The sequence below is a fragment of the Leopardus geoffroyi genome, chromosome A1 (assembly GCF_018350155.1).
Source record: "Leopardus geoffroyi isolate Oge1 chromosome A1, O.geoffroyi_Oge1_pat1.0, whole genome shotgun sequence".
Lineage (NCBI taxonomy): Eukaryota > Metazoa > Chordata > Mammalia > Carnivora > Felidae > Leopardus > Leopardus geoffroyi.
The window spans coordinates 109,600,703-109,621,912 of record NC_059326.1 but is presented as its reverse complement, the minus strand read 5'-3'; the positions used below and the strand labels follow the sequence as shown (position 1 = coordinate 109,621,912).

The 21,210-nt window shown below is 36.6% G+C and overlaps 1 protein-coding gene across 3 annotated transcripts in view; it reads left to right on the top strand.

Moving 5' to 3' along the window:
• AFF4 (AF4/FMR2 family member 4) overlaps positions 1-21,210 on the top strand; it is a 96,826-nt gene that overhangs the window by 51,781 nt on the left and 23,835 nt on the right. For all 3 annotated transcript variants that reach the window (XM_045488773.1, XM_045488763.1, XM_045488756.1), the window contains 6 exons: positions 13,213-13,249; positions 14,986-15,034; positions 17,423-17,477; positions 18,166-18,203; positions 18,844-19,006; positions 19,620-20,537. In XM_045488773.1, coding sequence (XP_045344729.1) covers positions 13,213-13,249; positions 14,986-15,034; positions 17,423-17,477; positions 18,166-18,203; positions 18,844-19,006; positions 19,620-20,537 — 1,260 coding nt within the window. The remainder of the gene's footprint in view (positions 1-13,212; positions 13,250-14,985; positions 15,035-17,422; positions 17,478-18,165; positions 18,204-18,843; positions 19,007-19,619; positions 20,538-21,210) is intronic.

Sequence of the window (21,210 nt, the reverse complement as noted above, 5' to 3'; positions counted from 1 at the left end):
GTATTGCATGTGAAAATCATTATTTTTTATTGCTAAGTAGTGTTCACGTTTTATAATTTTACCAGTTTGTTTACCCATTCATCTACTGATGGACATTTGGGCTATTTCTGGTTTTTAGTTAAAAATAAAGCTGCTGGAAAAATTTGTGTACAAATCTTTATATGGGCACATGCTTTTATTTCTCATCAGTAAATACCTTTGAGTAGATGGTTAATATACATTTAACTTTTAAGAATAGCTCATGTTTTCCAAAATGATTGAACCATATTGTATTCCTACTAGCAATATATGAGAGTTTCAGTTGCTCCCCATATTTAACCAATGCTTGTTATGGCCAGTCTTTTTAAATTTTAGGCCTTTTAGTAATTGTGTAGGAGTGCCGCCTCAGTGTGGTTTTAATTTATATTTCTCTAGTGACAAATGATGTTGAGCATCTTTTCATGTACTTATTTGTCATTTGTATATCTTCCTTGGTGCACTTTAAAAAACTTTTGCCCGTCTTTTATTGGATGTTGTCCTCTTCTTAGTGAGCTTGAGAGTGTTTTCTGTTTTCTGGCTTCAAGTCCATTATCGGATAAGAGATTTGTACATCCCTCCAACCCCAGTAAGTAGCTTCCTTTTTCATTCTCTTAACTATATCTTTTGAAGAGGAGAAGTTGCTAGTATTGATGAGTTCCAATTCATGAGTTTCTTAGTTTACAGATCATGTTTTTTGGTGTCTAAGAAATTTTCCCTAACCCACATTCTCCTATGTATTTTTTTAAACTTCTTATAGTTTTGGGCTTTACATTTAGGTCTGTGATTCATTTTAAAGTAATTTTTGTATATGGTACAGGTATGGATGAAAGTTTATTTTTTGTGTATAGCTGTCCATTTTCATCATCAGTGTTTAAAAAACTTGTTTCTCTGCATGGAATTGCCTTAGCACTTGCACTTGACTATATATGTGGTGCATTTCTGACTGTATTCTATTTCATTAATCTCTTTGTCTATCATGGTATCAGTACCAACCTGTCTTGATTATCTGACGTGAATAATATAAAGCGATAGTGATGTAAATCCTCCAATCATATTACCATTTTTCAAAATTATTTTGATTTTTCAAGGTCCTTTGCATTTTAGTATGAATTTTACAACCACCCTGTTATTTTCAGCATAAAAGCCTTCTAGGGTTTTGATAGAGATTGCATTGGGTTTATGAATCAGTTGGGGAGAATTGCCATCTTAACAGTATTGAGTCTTCTGGCCCATAGCACTTATTTTCTTCTCTATTTACCTAGGTATAATTTAATTTGTCATTATTTTATAGTTTTCAATATCTAGGTGTTCCACACTTTCTATCAGAGTTACCTCTAAGCATTTCATTTTTTAATGCTATTATAAATGGTATTTTGTTTAAAAATGTTCAATATATGTGGGGCCCCTGGGTGACTCAGTTGGCTAAGTATCCGACTCTTGGTTTTTGCTCAGGTCATGATGTCACAGTTTGTGGATTCGATCCTTGTGTCAGGCTCTGCATTGACAGCAAGGAGCCTGCTTGTGGTTCTCTCTCTCCCCTTCTCTCTTCGCCCCTCCCCCGCTCATCTGTCTCTCTCAAAATAAATAAACTTAAAAAAAAATTTTTTTTTAAGTTTATATACTTATTTGTCTTTTTTAATGTTTATTTTTGAGAGAGAGAGACAGAGCATGAGCGGGGGAGGGGCAGAGAGAGGCGAAGACAAAAAATCTGAAGCAGGCTCTAGGCTCTAAGCTTTCAGCACAGAGCCCAAAGTGGGACTTGAACTCACAGACTGTGAGATCATGACCTGAGCTGAAGTCGAATACTTAACTGACTGAGCCACCCAAGCACCCCAAAATAAATACACTTAAAACAAAAACTTGGAAATTTTTTTTCAGTATCTGCTTTTCCTGGCTAGTTTATAAAGATACATTTCATTTATTATTTTATTTTTTATATTGAAACCTTGATGAATGTATTTAGTTCTAGTAGCATTTTTGTAGCTACCATAGAATTTTTATTTAGACAGTCATGTCATGTGTGAATAAAGGGTGTTGTTACAACTTTAGTTTCAAACCAGATGCCTCATTTCTTATTCTTGCTTTATTGCGCTGGCTAGAACCTTTAATGAAGTGTTGACTGGAAGTGGTTAGAGTAAACATTCTTGCCTTGTTTTTCATTATAGAGGGGAAAGTATTCAGTCTTTCATCATTAATTTCATGATTTTAGCTGTGGAATTTTCACAGATGTCATTTATTAAATTGAGGAGGTTCCCTTCTATTCACATTTGCCTGAGTGTTCTTATCAGTAGTGAATTTTGGATTTTGTTGAATGCTTTCTTTGAATCTATTGATGTAATCATATGATTTTCCTTTTTGGTTTGTGATATGGTAAATTACATTGATTAATTTTAAAAATTTAAACCAGTATTGCCTTCCTGGTAGAAACTTCACTTGGTTATTATATATTACCTGTTTTATATGTCGATTTGATTTTCAAAAAAATTTAAAAAGAATTTTTACAAAAAAAATTTACATCTCTGTTTTTGGTCTGTCATTTTATATTCTTATTATGTCTTTGCTGGGTTTTGATATCAGAGTAATGCCAGCCTTATCGAATGAGATGGGACATAACTCCCTCCTCTATTTTCTGGAATAGTTTGTATAGAATTGGTATTATTTCTTCCTTACATGTTTGTTAGAATTCACCAGTGAAACCCTTTGAGTTTTGGGTTTTGTTTATAGTATAGTGTTTAACTCAATATTATATTTACTAATAGATCTAGGGCTATTCATATTATCTGTTTCTCTTGAATGTGTTTTGGTAGTTTGTATTTTTTCAAGCAACTTGTTCAGTTTATCTGTTGATTGTGAAAGTTGTTAAATTTATGGGTATAAAGTTTTTGATTTTTGATAATATTTCTTTATTATAATTTTTATATCTCTTATGATGCCACTTCTCTTATTCCTGTTATTGGTAATTTGATTCTTCTGTTTTTCTTCTGGCTTGAGGTTTTTCAGTTGTATTGATCTTCTAAAAATCTGCTTTTTCTCCTTCATTGGTTTTGGTTTTTGTTGCATTGATTTCCATTGTCATCTGTATTACTTTCTTGTTCTGCTTTCATTTTATTTTATTTATACTTCTTTTAAAAAATATTCTTAAAGAGGATGCTAAGGTTATTGATGTGAGATCTTTCTTACTTTATAATACACGCTGTTAGTGCTCTAAATTTCTCTCTATGTAACATTTTATTTGCATCCCACAAATTCTGAAATGTGTTTTCAGTTTTATTCAGGTCAAAATGTGTTCTGATTTCCTTTTTGATTTCTTCTTTATTCCGTGGACTATTTTGAAGTGTCATTTTGTTTTTGAATATTTGGAGATTTTGCTGTATATTTTCTGTTACAGAATATATTCTGTTACTTGTGGCTTAATTCCATTTTGGTCAGAGAATGTGCTTTGTGTGACTGGAATCCTTTTACATTTATTATAACTTACTTCATGGCCCAGAGTATTACTTCTTTTAGCAAATGTTTGTGTACATATGAATATATATTTTGCTGTTGTTCATTGGAGTGTTTTGTAAATGTCAACATCAAGTTGCTTTTTAGTATTCAGTTTTCTATTTTCTTACTCATTTTAATTCTACTTGTTCTATCATTTATTGAGACTTATAGTTAATCTCCAATAAGTTTGAATTTATGATTTTGAATTTTCTCTTGTTCCTTTCTTCATATTTTTAAGAAGTTTTTTTTTAGGTGCATAAACATTTGGGATTGTTATTAACTCTACATGAATGATAACCTTTATCATTAGGAACTGACTCCTTTTAATTCTTACAATAATCTTTGCTATAAAATTTACTTTGATATTAATATAACCAGTGTAGCTTATTTTTTTAATAATTTTTTTTTAACATTTATTTATTTTTGAGAGAGAGAGTGTGTGCGAAGGGGAGGGGCAGAGAGACAGAAGATCCAAAGCAGGCTCCATACTTTGAGTGCAGAGCCAGACACGGGGCTCAAACTCATAAACCCAGCGTGAGATCATTACCTGAGCCAAAATCAAGAGTCAGCCACTTAATCTACTACTGAGCCACCCAGGTGCCCCTGGAGGACTCCCTTGTAACTTTTTTTTTTTTTAATTTTTAAAATGTTTTTATTTATGTTTGAGACAGAGACAGAGCTTGAGCAGGAGAGGGGCAGAGAGAGAGGGAGACACAGAATCTGAAGCAGGTTGCAGGTTCTGAACTGTCAGCACAGAGCCCGAAACAGGGCTCGAACTCACGGAGTGTCAGATCATGACCTGAGCTGAAGTCCGACGCTTGACCGACTGAGCCACCCAGGCGCCCCTTAACATTTCTCTTAATGCTTGTCTGCTTGTGATAGATAAATGCTTTCAGCTTTTGTGTATCTGACATTTTTATTTTACCTTTTTTTTCAGGTATTTTTGCTGATTATAGAATGCTAGGTTATAACTGTTGTCCGTTGTCTTCTGGATTGCATTGTATATGAGATATCCTTTATGCCTTTTTTCTTTCTTTGTATATAAGGTGTCTTTTTTTTTTCCTTCTGGCTGCTTTTAAGATTCTTTTTGTCTCTATCACTGATTTTAAGCTGTTCACTTTTGAGTTGTCTTGGGTCTTTTCATCTTTTTTTTGTGCTCGGGGGTGACTTTTAGCTTCTTGAAACTTTGGGTTTATAGTTTTTATTACATTTGGGAAATTTTTGCCATTATTTTCTCAAGATATTTCTCTGTACTCCCTCTTCCCCTTTTCTCCTTTACTTCTAGGACTCCATTTACATATATATTAGGCCTCTTGAAGTTGTTCCATAGCCCATGAATGCACTGTTCGTTTTTTAAAATCTTTTATCTTTTGTCGTTTCATTTATGGGTAGTTTCTATTGTTAAATCTTCAGTTTCAATGATCTTTTGTTCTGTAGTGTCTAATCTGTTGTTAATCCCATTTAACATATTTTTGATCTCAGACATTATGGCTTACATGTCTATAGATTTGATGTTTATGTGTTTATTTGTCAAGCATATATTTATTAAGTTCTTACTATGTTCCAGGTAAGAGATTTGACAATGTATTTTTTATTGCTGATATAAACACTTTTAGTTATGGATAAAGAAATTGTGGTTTATATACACAATGGAATACTACGTGGCAATGAGAAAGAATGAAATATGGCCTTTTGTAGCAACGTGGATGGAACTGGAGAGTGTGATGCTAAGTGAAATAAGCCATACAGAGAAAGACAGATACCACATGGTTTCACTCTTATGTGGATCTTGAGAAACTTAACAGAAACCCATGGGGGAGGGGAAGGAAAAAAAAAAAAAGAGGTTAGAGTGGGAGAGAGCCAAAGCATAAGAGACTGTTAAAAACTGAGAACAAACTGAGGGTTGATGGGGGGTGGGAGGGAGAGGAGGGTGGGTGATGGGTATTGAGGAGGGCACCTTTTGGGATGAGCACTGGGTGTTGTATGGAAACCAATTTGACAATAAATTTCATATATTGAAAAAAAAAATAAAAAAAATAAACACTTTTAGTTAGAAAGCGGAGGGTAAAAGAATGATTGCAGAGGCCCAAAAGATATTGGAGATGATGAACATATAAAAGAAGATTTTCTTTTGACACATTGTAAAAGGGAGCTGGGAAATGTGATGGTGCCAGGAAGGGTATAGTGATGTTGTCAGGTGAGTATTTTTATAAGATAAGGATTTTTTATATATCATATATATCATCTATGCTGATCATGATGTTTTAGTAAAAAAAGGAAAAACAAATGATACCTGGGAAAGACAGCTGGTAACCTTAAGAAGTCTCCATTAGAGAGGTTGAGATTCAGTGCTGTGATGAAGGATATTAGCTTTAGAATAGAGCACAATTAGGTCTTTCTTTATCATAGGAAGGAAAGCAGATTAGATGGGTGTAGTTGGAGTTAGGTTGGTAGATTTTCCAATGATAGTTTGAAGCATACTAAAGCTTTTGACTGACCTTGCACATATTTACTGTATGTTTGAAACACTACCTGGCAGTATTATAGATAGTACTTCAGAGGTATAGCATTGAATCTTTTTTTTTTTTTTTTTAAGTTTATTTTATTGATAGAGAGGATGTGAGCTGGGAGAGACAGAGAGGAGAGAGAATCTCAAGCAGGCTCTGCACTTTCAGCACGAGGTGGACACGGGGCTCGAACTTACGAACCATGAGATCATGACCTGGCCAAGATCAAGAGTCTGTCGCTCAACCGACTGAGCCACCCGGGCATCCCTAGCATTGAATCATTTAGATATTACCCTTGTTCTAACTAAGATTGGTATTTAACAAACGCAATTAGAATAGTATGTGCCAATGCCTAGAATAGTTCCTGGCATATATAGCCATTCAGTAAATGTTTGTTTACTGGATTTGGATATAAATACTCAGGTAATGTGTTTGAAATAACTTCAGTTAGCTACTTAGTGATGATTGCTTTGGTTGAGTTGCTTTTATAAGTCAGGTTTTGCTTTTTTATAGTTCATCTCAGTCTCTGAATTTTTAATGAATACACCTTTGTGTGTAAAACAGTTTAAAGCTTCCTACATAACTTTAATAGGTGTTCATTCCTTGTGTGTTAACCATATGAACTGGGTCCGCTGAAAGGACAGAAAAGGGAGAAAGTTTTGATACTTATGGAATTTGGAGATGGCATCCTAAGGATGATGGCACCAACTGGGCTTTAAAGGAGAAGTATAAGGGTGCTAGAAGCACAGGAAGGTAAGGAGCACCCAAGAGGGCGGATTTCACACTCATTAACAGATGTGAAAGAGCAGTTCACATGTGGCTAGTGGTAGAGGAGAAGTTGAGTTTAGGAACATATTTGGAGAGCTGATTTATTAAATCCTTATCATTCACTTAAACATCCTTGATCTGTGCCATTTAAAAACAGCACAACAAATAAATCCCTCTATTCCATGTTATTCTCCATCCAGTCCTCCTCTTTAGAGTTAAACTTACTTAAAAAGTGTTCAAATTTGCTGTCTGTATGCTTTCCTTCACTTACTCCTCAACCTAGTCTGATCTTGCTTTTACACCTCACCAAAACCATTTTCATTATGACCACTAGTGGCCCATTTGGTAAATCCAGTTAATGTTCTTTATTTCTTTATTTTCATCAGGGTTCTCATGAGCATTAAATATTGTTTTAGCCTATGGGGCACCTGGATGGCTCAGTCGGCTAAGCGTCTGTCTTCGACTCAGGTCATGATCTCATGGTTGGTGGGTTCGAGCGCCACGTCGGGCTCTGTGCTAACAGCTCAGAGCCTGGAGCCTGCTTCAGATTCTGTGTTTCCCTCTCTATCTGCCCCTCCCCACCTCGTGCTTTGTCTTTCTCTGTCTCCCCAAAATAAATAAACTTAAAAAATTTTTTTAAATAAAAAAAATACTGTTTTAGCCTATTTCCTCCTTATCTCCCACTGTACGTTGCTCATCCAGAGTTACTTTGCTTCTCTGGCTTCTCCTTTTTCTCCTCTTTGTCTCTACCGTTAAGTTTTCCTGGCATTGTGCTTGGTGCTATACGAGAATACAAAAGAAGAAATGTGTTTTGCCTCAAGCTGCCCAATATTCCGTTGTGAAAACAAAATAATAAAAAGAATGAAAAAAATTACATATTAGTGTTTAAGTGCATGCACAGTTACACACTCCATGCTTAGACTTAGATTGTCTTCTCTTTGTACCCTGTTCCTCTTTACACAGGTGTTCCACATATTTTTATCTTCATGACAATTTTTATCTTAATTCCAGACTGTATTTGAATTCCAGATACATACATCTAGCTACATACATGACACTTCTTAGATGTTGAGTTTCAGGTGCCTTTGAGACATCTTCCAGGGAGAACTTCTGATTCTCCCTGCTAGTTCAAACCAAAAGGAAAGTAAAGAGGAAACAAGCATGATCCTCTTCCTGTTTCCTGTCTTAGTGAAGCTGGGAAAGCCTTGTTAGAATTATGCTTGGCACTTCCTTCCCTGTCACACACTCTAAACTATCACCAAGTCCTAATGATTTTGCCTCCTTTAATGTATTTTAGTTCCATTCATTTTTCTCCATCTTTATTCTTGCCACTGTGGTAAGTCAGTGGTCTTCAGAGTGAAAAGCATTTCCTCCAACATTGTGTGTATATTGGAGATTGGGGACTGGGAGAAGGGGATGAAAATTTTATAGTTGTTTTTAGTCCTAAATTTCTCTATTTTTAAGTCTGCAAAAACAAAATCAAAGTAGTATTGCTTCTCTTGATCTCAGTGGCAGTTGGTCACATTTTATTTCTGAGGTATTCCGAGAGAAGTTTAGGTTTTCTCATTATGGAAGAGTTGATAGACTTGCTCTCCTTTATTTGCTCTTACTGGCTCTAGTATATTACAGTTTTAAATGTGCATAGTTAAGGTGATTTACACGGTATATTAACTGGTTTTAATTCATCTAATCTTCACTAGTGCACAAGTGGCTTAAAAGATATACCTGCAGTGAAAGTGCTGAGTGAAAATAACAGTGAGATGCATTTCTGAGCAAACAAGAACATGACAGAGCTGAGATTTATCTTCTTCTGGTATGAACTCTTTATCTGCCGCTGTACAAAGTAGAAACAAAGATGCCATAAACAGAAAAGAAGGAAACATCGGATTATCAACAGTAGTTTGAATATGCATTTATATCATTAATCTTGCTTTTGAGTGTATAACATACCTTGAGATAGTTGCTAATGAAACTATGAAAGCATCATGGTTCATACTCACTGGTATTTTGAGTTGTGTAATAATTCAATTCAGTCCTTAAACATCCAGGTTTAGTAAAATTGTATTATAAACCTATTTTGAGGTTTCTCCCAGTGTTCTATATCTTTGTCCAAAACCTTGGTCTTTCTGCTCTAGTTAAAAATGGCTGAAATCCAATAAAGAGCAAATGTACTAAAAGGCACTTCTTTGTCAGGAAACACTGTTGAGGCAGGCTTAGAAAGCAAAGCTCAAGATTCAAGAAATAAATATTAGAATAAATCATTCAGTGTACAAAGTTAGCTCTGTAGAGATGGGTGGAAGCGCCAGTGATTCTAGTCGTCTTTTTGTTAGATTCTTTTCCAGTTATTAAATTACTTGAAGAGCTACTTTTTTGTGCATCAAAGAAAGATATAACAGAGACAGTATAAATCCTAAAGTATAATGTAAATAATTTATCTCCCTCCCTCCTCCTTTTTTAATGGGGCATAAAGTACTCCCGAATCTTTTACACTAACACAGAAGCTTGTATTTTTTGCACTAACAAAAAAATTCACTGGTTGTTTCATGACATAAGTTACCTCACATAAAAATGAGTTATACCCCTTCCCCCAGCCTCCTTCCTCAGCCTGCATCCCTCCCTCCTGCAAGTCCCCAGTTTAAAAAAAAATTTTTTTTTTTTTTTTTTTTACATTTATTTATTTTTGAGAGACAGGACACAAGTCGGGGAGGGGCAGAGAGAGAATGACACACAGAATCCAAAGCAGGCTCCAGGCTCTAACTGTCAGCACAGAGACTGACACGGGGCTCAAATTCACAAACCGTGAGATCATGACCTGAGCCGAAGTCGGATGCTCAACCGACTGAGCCACCCAGGCACCCCTCAGATTTTACTAAACAGATGTGTTTTACGTGTATTAAATGTTCTTTAATATAATCTATAAAGCCTGAGTGCTATATGATCTAGGTTTCATGTCTTGTCTCATTTCTCTTGAGTCTCATTTCTCACTACCCTTCTGTACTTTTTCCTCTTGTGGACTGCCTTTAAGTCCTTTACACTACCAGTGCTCCCTGTTTCTTCTGGCCTTTACATGCTGTTCTCTCTACCCTGTACACTTACCTTTCCCAGTTTACTTCCTACCTACACTTCACATCCCAACCTGAACGGCACTTGCTCAGAGAAACCTTTGTTCATTTTCCTGGCTAGATCTGTGTGTGTGTGTCTCTCTCTCTTTCTCCCTTTCTCACTCACATTCATTCACATGCTCACTCTCTCTCTCTCTCCCAGACACACACACACACAATTATAAGCTCTTAAATAATACTGTGTATGTTATTTACCTTTCATTGCACTTCTTACAATTGCCATTTTACCTTTATTTACATGAATAGTCGCAGAGATAGTCATTAACATTTTTCAGAAGAGTGTTAAGCTCCATGAGTAGAAGGCCTTTGTGTGTTTTTCCTCTTCACTTTGTTTTCCAGTACTTAGACATATGAATGGATATCGTGTGTGTCAAAGAGTTTGAGTTTAATCCCTAGGAAAAACAAAGAGCCATTGAAGGCCCTACTGAAAAAAAGTAGTGATGACTCATACTAGGGTTTGGGCTTCAGAAAGGTTGGAGACTATAGTTGAGTGAAGGAGAAAGATTAGAGCTAGAAAGTTCCATTAAATGGCCTTTGTAGATGAAAAAATGTGAGGACCTGAAGTCTTTGCAGCGTAGATGAAGATGAGATGGTGTGCATTTAATAGATGTTATGGGGACAGAATCCACTAGACTTTGAAGACCAGTAGACTGACTATTGTCAGAGGTGTTAGGGAAAGGAGTGAGAGATTACTTGAAAGTTTGGGCTATTAACATTTAGGCTCTTTACCAGGTAAATGAGTATAAGATAATTGGCAATTGAAAGGGGTGGAGGATTATTTGTATCTGCAACATAATTCACAGGGGTGACCTTGGTCCCTGCTCTGTTGGCAGGTTTTTTAGTAGTTTTATTGAAATATAATCCACATGCCATGCTTTTCTCCCATTTAAAGTGTACAATTAAATGGTTTTGAATAGGGGCGCCTGGGTGGCGCAGTCGGTTAAGCGTCCGACTTCAGCCAGGTCACGATCTCGCAGTCTGTGAGTTCGAGCCCCGCATCGGGCTCTGGGCTGATGGCTCAGAGCCTGGAGCCTGTTTCCGATTCTGTGTCTCCCTCTCTCTCTGCCCCTCCCCCGTTCATGCTCTGTCTCTCTCTGTCCCAAAAATAAATAAACGTTGAAAAAAAAAAAAAAATTAAAAAAAAAAAAAAATAAATGGTTTTGAATATATTTACAGACTTATGCAGCCGTCACAACGGTGAATTTTAGAGCATTTTGATCACCTCAAAAAGAAACACCCTGTTTATCTATTACCACTTCCCTCTGTCTCCTTCTCAGCCCTATGAAACCACTCATCTACTCTCTGTCTCTATAGATTTCCTTTTTTCTGAACATTTCATGTAAATGGAATCGTACCATATGTGGTCTTTTGCAAGATTCTTTAACTTAGGATAATGTTTTCAAGGTTCTTCCAAGTTATAGAATATATCAGCACTTCATTTCTGTTTGTGGCCAAATATTCCATTGTATGGTTATATATCATATTTTACTTATAAACTTACCAGCTGATGAACATTTGAGTTGTTTTAAGCGTTGGGCTTTTGTGAATAATGGTGCTGTAAACATTTGTGTAGAAGTTTCTGAGGGGACATAATGTTTCTTTTCACTTGGTTATATACCTAGGAGTAGAATTGCAAGGTCAAATGGCAACTGTATGCATCATCATTTGAGGAACTTCCAGAATGTTTTCCAAAGCTAGCTGAGCCAGTTTACATTCCTACTAGGCTTTCATTTTTCTCTGCATCCTTGTCGATACTTGCTCTTATCTGTTTTTGATCCTAGTCATCCTAGTAGGTGTGAAGTATTACCTCATTGTGTGTTTGATTTGCATTTTCCCCATGACAGACGATGTCAGACAACATGTTTTCATGTGCTTATTGACCATTTGTATGTGCTTATTAACCATTTTTATATCTTCCTTGTAGAATTGTCTGTTCAGATGCTTTGGACATTTTTTTCATTGGGCTGTCTTTTTATCATTGAATTGTAAGAGCTCTTTATATATTGTTGATAGCAGTCTCTTATCAGATACATAATTGGCAGATATTTTCTCCCATTCTGTGGGTTGTTTTTTTACTTTCTTGATAGAGTTGTTCTTTGAAGTACAAAAGTTTTTAATTTTGCTGAAATCCAATTTCTCTATTTGTTTCTTTTGTGTTTTTGATGTTTTTGGTGTCATATGTAAGAGTTCTTTGCTAAATCCAAGGTCATTAAGATTTGGCTCTAAGTTTTCTAAGAGTTTTGTAGTTTGAGCTCTTACATTTAGTTCTTTGATCCATTTTGAGTTATTTTTTTTTTATATTGGCTGAGGTAAGCATCCAACTTCATTTTTTTGCTTATGGCTAGTCCCTTGTCCTAACACCATTTGTTGAAAAGACTGTCATTTCCCTTATAGATGGTCTTGGAATACTTGTTGAAAATCATTTGACCATAGGTGTAGGTTTACAGTATTATTTTTAACAACAAAACTGTATTTTAGCATTCATACTATGTGGATTTCTCTTTCACAGGTAATTCTGTCATTAAAGCAAGATTGTGCTCATTTTTAAGTGGGCTTGTAGGGATGTTTGTGTAATTTTAATACTATGTTGTGTTCCAAAGACTTAACCTAGAAAAATGCACAATTTCCATGTGTGAAAAAGGTTTTCTGATTATGAAAGTTGAGTTTGGAAAGGCATGTTTCTTTCACTGACAGTGAGATTTTGGCTTTCTTTTTACTGGTGCTTCCTGAGTGCCAGACATTGTACTAGTGTATGGCTTACAAAGTGGTATATGACAGTCTTTTCCTCAAGTTGCTAATTGTGTGTAAAATATTGGGAGTGGGAAAAGGAAGGCAATATAGTGACATGTGAATGACCGTGTGAGGTTTTTAGTTCATAGAAGTGGTATCTTTTGACTCTATATAGGTTTGTACAGCTGTTTTTACTCTAGTGTAGGTTTTTAGTATTACTTTTTTTTAATTAAACATTTTAAGACCAAGAATCTTAAATGGAAATAATTTGCTTTCCCGAAGCTCTAAATTATGATATGAGCACCATGGATGCTGCTGAAAAGAAATGAATAATAAAGGTAGACTATTAGGTAGTTTGATGTTTTTTGTGTTCAGCTCTGGGAGAGTTCATTACTGACCAGAACAATTGCTGAGGCTGATTAGATGGGATCATTAAATTCTTTGTGTTTTTTCTTTTATGTATTCTTAGGAACTCAACAGGATCTTTCATTGAATTAGCTGGAATTGAATAGTTTAGTTTAAAGCATTTTTTACTAATGAACCCTTCTCTTAATATCACTATATAATTTTGTGTCCCTTAGGAATCTCAGCAGTCCAATTTTGGCCCTGGAGAACAAAGTGAGTATTTATTTTCTTCTTGGTTTTCACGTTAAGCTGTTAATTGAGCATTCATTTCTCATGGTCACATCATATATTGGTTTTATAATTCCTTCACGTGTCTTATCCCAGTTTTTATTATCTGATAGCTTGTAATGAGTTAAACTGAATCTTGGTATACTTAAAAAATGAAAAATTATAGAGGCGCCTGGGTGGCTCAGTCGTTGAGCACCCGGTTCTTGATTTCAGCTCAGGTCATGATCTCACAGTTCGTGGGATCGAACCCCACTTTAGGCTGTGTGCTGACAGCATGGATCCTGCTTAGATTCTCTCTCTCTCCCCCCCTCTCTGTTCCTCCCCCCAAAATAAATCAACATTTTTTAAAATGAAGAATTATAGATCCTTGGAGATCAAATTGACTAAGTATTTCTTGAAGTAATAAGTTCAAAGTTCACGAATTCAGTTTGATGGACACCTCATAAACCCAAGAGCATTCCTCTCTCTTTCTCTATCTTTCATGAAGATAGTTGGTTCTGTGAGAGTTACACTATATGCAAGGGAAAGGGTCATTGTCACTTATTGTAGTTCTTTTCTGCCTACATCTGTATTTATTCTTCCTGGGTCTTTAGGTCTGGGACGAAAATCTTCTGTGTGTTACAGAATCCCCCTCTACCTCCTGTCTTTTTGTTTCTGAGAAGAACTTGAGGGGATGGTAGCCTTAGGGAATTTAAATGTGATCCCAAGAGATGATGGTTATGTGAATTAATGAGTGGTAAGGCCAGGAACCTTATGAATGTCTGGGCTTCCTCATATAGCTCTATAATAAAATAAATGGTTTTGCCAAGAACAGTAACTTCTTTAATAAGGTAGATTTACATTGGTAATCAGTTTGGGGATGTAAAAATGTGGAACTTTTTGATGCTTAGTTTGTTGTCTTTAGAGGTCTTAAAGCAAAGAGACGAAACTATGGAGAATATTCCTTTTTAACGTTAGCAAACTTTATTTGTATATCCACTTCTTGGTTTTACCTTAAACTATAGTTATAAGAATCTTTATCACTATTTAAAGATATGAAGAAAATAGCCCTAGGCCAGAAAGTTTACATTTTCTCTCTTAACAACTTTTCACAATGTCTCCTCCTTAGTTCTGTCCTCCTCCCCCTATAACTCAGTATTGGCACATGAGATCATAAGTTGCACATACTCTTTATTACCTATATTTTTCACTTAATTTATTTTAGAGCTGTGTCTATATCAGTATAAATTCTTGCTCATTCTTTTAACATTAGCTCATTCTTTTTAACATTAAAATTGTGTATTTTATGATAATACCATTTATTTAACTATTCTCCTCTCGATAGATGTTTGTTTCCAGTTTTTGCTGTTACAAAACATATTATGATAAACATCTGTGTTTCAGTGTGTGCTTATGTATTTTTCCAGATAGACCTGTAAGGAAAATTTTTTTTCATTATAATTGCTACGAAAGTGGATATGTGCATTTACAGTATCAGTAAAGATAATATTGCCAGATTGCCTGCCAAAAAGATTGTATGGGTTTATAGTTGGACAAGCAGCATTGGAGCTTACCTGTTTCCACCAATATCTTGTATTATTGGACTCTAAAGTGTTGCCAGTTTGGTGGAGGAAGAATTCTAAATGTTTTGATTTACATTTCTTTGAGGGTATACTGATACATATTTTACAATCTAAATAGCCACACTGTAGTTGCTAATTTCTGCATTCTCTTTGTTCTAGAAAGATACAATCCTTCTTCTAAAACTTCAAATGGACACCAGTCTAAATCGTAAGTTTATTGCTTAATAAGTTTATCCGTTTTGCTAAAAGTCTATGTGTAGTGTCTGCATACCAGAACACTTAGAAATGTGTCCTTAATCTTTTAAGGAAGGGGTATGCAAATGTTTATGTAAAGGGCCAGATAGTGAAATATTTTAGGATTTAGGGGCTGGATGGCTTTTGTCCCAACTAACCAGCTCTGCCATTGTAGCATGAAAGCAAATACAGACTATGGGTGTCGTTGTGTTCCAATAAAACTTTTTTACAAAACTAGTAGTAGTCTTTATTTGACTTGTGGGCCATAGTTTGCCTTCCCCTCCTCTGAGATTACAGATTTTTCTCATCTCTTAGAGATGTGTGTATTTGTGTTTGTGTGTAGGTTGATAGTTTTTAATAAAGAAGACCAAAAAATACAGGATTCTTCTTCGTAAGCCCTCCATTTAACTGCTAAATGTAGAATATTAAATCAGCATAGTTTGTACTATATTTGTTTTCCTACTTCTTTAGTAGAACCAGGAATATATATCAAAATGTAATCAGGCTAGTATATTGGGTGATAATAAATTCCAGCTTCAAAAGTGAACTCCTGAATTCCTGAGACCACAAGTTAACTCCATGATTAAAACAAAATTCTAAAGAAATGGTGGCCACAGTGCTAGCTTTCTAAACTACAACATACAGTCTTGATAACCTCAGCCTCTTCAGCTGAACAGAGGAAGAACTGAGTGAGAATAACTTATGTGAAATGCAACAAGTCCCCCTCACTGTTAAAGAATTCAAATTATATTCATATTTATCATACTTATTCATATGCAAAGAATTGATAAGGGCCTACCATATATGTGTGTATTACTTGTTGCTGAGGGAGCGAAAGCATGCAGGACCTTGAGCAGTCTGGTAAAAGCTTTGACATATCCACATGTGTGAGCAGGTTCATTGAGCTGCCATTATTAAATCATAAGGGCTGAGAGAATTCAGAGCAAGTACATTTCCTTATAGGATGTCATTCATAGACATGCACCAAGCCCTTGTCCAAAAGAAAACTCTTTTTTTCTGTCCCGCTTAACCAGGCCAGCCTTAAAACATTTTTCATAATTCTGTAATTATCTGGGTACTTTGTTTCAAGGTGATCTCTTATATGATAATCTGAATTTGGGGTCAGATTTAGAAACTCAGGTGAAGTTTTTGAGGGGAAAGTATTAATAGTTACTGAAGTGAAAGAAGATTTCCTTCCCACTGATTGGAGAGTGTCATGAAATTTTAAGAAGAAAGGTAATGGAACTGCTGGTAATGAGATATTAAACATTTTTCTAGTCGTAGTTTTCCCTAAGCTTTGTATTAATTTTTGCTCTTCTGTAAAAAGGCAAGGAGTGTTTTGTGGGTCATTACTCAGATTTTTAATTTTAATTATGATTTTTTGGCCTTAAGGAAAAAAAAAATTTTAATGTTTATTTTTGAGAGAGAGAGAGAGAGAGAGAGAGAGAGAGAGAGAGAGAGAGAGAAACAGAGTGCAGGCGGGGGAGGGTGAGAGAGAGACACACACAGAATCCGAAGCAGGCTCCAGGCTCTGAGCTGTTAGCACAGAGCCTACCGCAGGGCTCGAACCCACAAATGCGAGATCACGACCTGAGCCAAAGTCTGATGGTTAACTGAGCCACCCAGGAGCCTCTAGGCAATTTTAAATTTGTAATTTTACTTTGAAAAGTGAATTTCAGAAATTGTCAGTTCATGTTTTTTTAATTGATTTGAATTTTGATGAAGGAGGGTTTGGAACCTGGAATTTGTTTTTAATTCATACACTGTCATTTCTATTTTATAGGTAAGGTTTTTATCCCAAATTGTTACTTTTCCAGAGGGCATTCTTCTTTCATAGCAAGACATTTATGAACTAGCACTTTGACTTAGTGTTCTGGTTTTCACAGTTACCTAGTTGTATGAATCTCTTTGTGATACATGAGGGACAGTGAAAGAGAATTGGTGATATTTTCATTTTATCTTCCTTCTTTTTAGGAGTTCTATCTCTCTAGTGAACTGTTGAGTATGAGTATGGTAATTTGATTTAATATGAATGAGTGTGTGTGTATGTAATTAGAGAAAAATAGAGAAAACAAGTAGAGAAGTTGTAGAATGTGGTTTATTTAATTAGAAAAGAAGGATATGCATTTTACTTACGGAAAAGTGAGAGCTTGTGAAAATGTTAAATTCCTACTTTTCTCACTTTGTACTCTGGATGTGAACCAAAACAGAGTAAAATTTACTGGTTCTTTTCTTTGTTTCTTAATTAAATCTTTGGCTACCACAGTGATTATTTCTAGAATGATTAGTAAATATTTAATACTCTGGTGTGCCATGATAAACTTTTACAAAAATACTAATCCTTTCTGCATTTTCCCTTTAGCATGTTAAAAGATGACTTAAAACTAAGCAGCAGTGAAGACAGTGATGGGGAGCAGGTATGTCTACTGCTTTATGAGTTTGCCAGTTTCATACACTGTGTGTTTTCATTGTATTTTATAAGAATTATGGTTGAATGATATATTTATGAGCCATTTATTTAAAAGAAGTTCCTTGGGGCGCCTGGGTGGCGCAGTCGGTTAAGCGTCCGACTTCAGCCAGGTCACGATCTCGCAGTCCGTGAGTTCGAGCCCCGCGTCAGGCTCTGGGCTGATGGCTCAGAGCCTGGAGCCTGTTTCCGATTCTGTGTCTCCCTCTCTCTCTGCGCCTCCCCCGTTCATGCTCTGTCTCTCTCTGTCCCAAAAATAAATAAACGTTGAAAAAAAAAAATTAAAAAAAAAAAAAATAAAAGAAGTTCCTTACTGCTTTCTGACAGTGTAATGTTGTTTTTCTGCTCTGTCTTTAAATCTCCATTTTTTTTTAATTGGCTCTTCTTTAATAGTTATGGTGTATCAGAACTTACTCATGAAGCATGAGATTGTTGACAAGAACTATTAACAAATCTTTTCATCTTAGCCTGGTAATTAGTTATTCTTTAGGTGAAAACATTATGTCCTAAATGTTAGGTAAACATTGATGTATACATTGGAACTGCTAGTGTTCCTGTTAAGAGTTCAAATATTGTTCACATTAAGCAGATAGAGTGTTGTTTATTCATTCACAGATTTCCTCTCGTTTTACTTTTAGGATTGTGATAAGACAATGCCAAGGAGTACACCAGGAAGGTATGCATCCTTTTATTTTGTTTTATTTGTAGAGGTGGGAATTACCTGATAGAATTGTAGTGTTATAATAATTGACCTTACATGGGCACCTGGGTGGCTCAGTCAGGTAAGCGACTGACTTCGGCTCAGGTCATGAGCTCGGCTCACAGTTCATGAGTTGGAACCCCGTGTCCAGCTCTGTGCTGACAGCTCAGAGCCTGGAGCCTGCTTCAGATTCTGTGTCTCCCTCTCTGTCTGTCCCTCCCCTGCTCACGCTCTCCCTCTCTGTCTCTCTCAAAAATAAATAAACATTAAAAAAAAAAATTGACCTTACACAGTAAATATTACTGTGGTGGTGATTGTACAATCGTGTAAATTAAATATCATCAGATTGTAAACTTAACATGAATGAATTCTGTGGTATGTAAATCATACCTCAATAAAACCGTTTCTAAAAGGTAGGTACCAGTGGCTGAGCAGCATATTAGAAACTTTTTATGAAGTATTTATTTCATTTATAAATAAAGTTCTGGATTCGTAGAATTGTAACAATATAACAGTAAACATTTTATAAAGTTGGTTTTCAGATTTGGATGTTTTCCTGTTGTCACTGTGGAAAAAAAACCCCAACTTTCTCATTTATATGTTTTCTTTCTTTTAGTAACTCTGAACCTTCACACCATAATAGTGAAGGAGCAGATAACTCCAGGGATGATTCTAGCAGCCACAGTGGATCTGAAAGCAGCTCTGGATCTGACTCTGAGAGTGAAAGTAGTTCCAGTGACAGTGAGGCAAATGAGCCATCCCAGAGTGCATCTCCTGAGGTGAGAGGGAGACAGGGGTACCACCTTCCATGGGTCTCTCATGGCCTCTGTTGATGGCCATTTAAGACATGATTCAAATCTAGGTGGCTAGATTTGGCCACTGGGTGGCTCAGTCATTAAGGATTTGACTTTAGGTCACGTTATGATCTCAGGGTTTCTCAGTTCGAGTCCTGTATCAGGTGAGCTCCAGCCCCACTTCGACTGAGCCCAACCTCTCCCTCCCCCCCCCCCCGCCCCCTCTCTCTCTCAGCCCCTTGCTCACTTGTGCCCTCTGTCTTTCAAAAAAAAAAAAAAAAAAAAAGAGAGATATAAAAAGTGAAGGAAAGAAGGTTAAGAAATTAAACTGTGTATCTTGGAGGAACCTTCGATACTTCAGTGTCCTTGTTACTTGAATAAATGTTTGGTCTAGATTAGGAATTTTATCTTTGAAGTTGGGTTCCTGACAGGAATCTTTAATGTTTAAAGGCCATTTGTAACATTAAGCTTATCTCCTCATTCAGGTGATGAGAGCTCTGATAGTCAATATTCAGCCCTTTGCTTTAGTTCAATCAAAAGTATGAAAAACAGATGGCTCTGTGCTCTTAGACATTGTATTTTTGTTTCTGTTTTTCAGCCTGAACCACCACCAACAAACAAATGGCAACTTGATAATTGGTTGAATAAAGTGAACCCACATAAAGTGTCACCAGCTTCTTCTGTGGACAGTAACATCCCCTCATCTCAAGGCTATAAAAAGGAAGGCCGAGAACAGGGCACCGGGAATAGCTACACTGATCCAGGGGGGCCTAAAGAAACAAGTTCTGCTACTCCTGGACGAGACTCCAAGACTGTCCAAAAGGGATCAGAAAGTGGGCGCGGGAGGCAGAAGTCCCCTGCACAGAGTGACAGTACAACACAGAGGAGAACTGTAGGCAAAAAACAACCCAAAAAGGCTGAGAAGGCAGCTGCTGAAGAGCCCCGGGGAGGCCTGAAGATAGAAAGTGAAACCCCTGTAGACATGGCTACCAGCATGCCTTCCAGCAGACACAAAGCAGCCACCAAAGGCTCAAGGAAACCCAATATAAAAAAGGAGTCCAAATCTTCCCCTCGACCTTCTGCAGAAAAAAAGAAATACAAGTCAACGAGTAAATCTTCCCAGAAATCAAGGGAAATCATAGAAACAGATACCTCATCCTCAGATTCGGATGAAAGCGAGAGCCTTCCTCCTTCCTCACAAACTCCTAAGTACCCTGAGAGTAACAGGACTCCCGTGAAACCCTCCTCAGTGGAGGAAGAAGATAGCTTTTTTCGGCAACGAATGTTCTCTCCTATGGAAGAGAAGGAACTTCTTTCACCCCTCAGTGAGCCTGATGACAGGTATCCACTTATTGTGAAGATTGACCTGAATCTCTTGACCAGAATACCAGGAAAGCCTTACAAAGAAACAGAGCCACCCAAGGGGGAAAAGAAAAATGTGCCAGAAAAGCACACAAGAGAGGCTCAGAAACAAGCCTCAGAAAAAGTTTCCAACAAAGGCAAGAGGAAACATAAGGTTTGTAAAGGGTTTTTGTTGTTGTTTTGTTTTTAAACATCAGAACCTGAAATGCAGTGGAAATCTTGGTAAGCCAGAAAATACCTAGTTGAGTTATAGCTGTGAGAGAAAATAGAGGGGAAGCCCAAGACCCAAGTGAAGCTACAGACAGAACAGTCCTTCAAGACCACTGTGCCTCTGCCTGGCTCTTTTAATGAAGCAGGATAGTTTCTGATCAAGTAAGAAATGAGCCAGTGCTTCTGTTCAGAGTATGTACTGGCCAGCATATAGATGAGAGTGAAGCAGGGATTGCAAACAGGCCTTCACAACATTGTTAAAATTTTGGTTTTAAATGTCTTTAGTTGGGATATATATTTTCCAGGTTGTCACATTCTCTTAAAAAAATTTTTTTTTTAAATGTTTATGTATATTTGAGAGAGAAAGAGAGCAGGGGAGGGGTAGAGAGAGAGGGAGACACAGAATCTGAAGCAGGCTCCCGGCTCTGAGCTGTCCACACAGAGCCTGAAGCAGAGCCCAAACTCCCAAACCACAAGATCATGACTTGAGCAGAAGTTGGACGCTTAACCAACTGAGCCACCCAGGTGCCCCCAGGCTGTCACATTCTGTAACACTCTCTTCTATCTTATACCCAGACCAAGTCACACTCTTTAAATTACTAATTCCAGATAAAAAA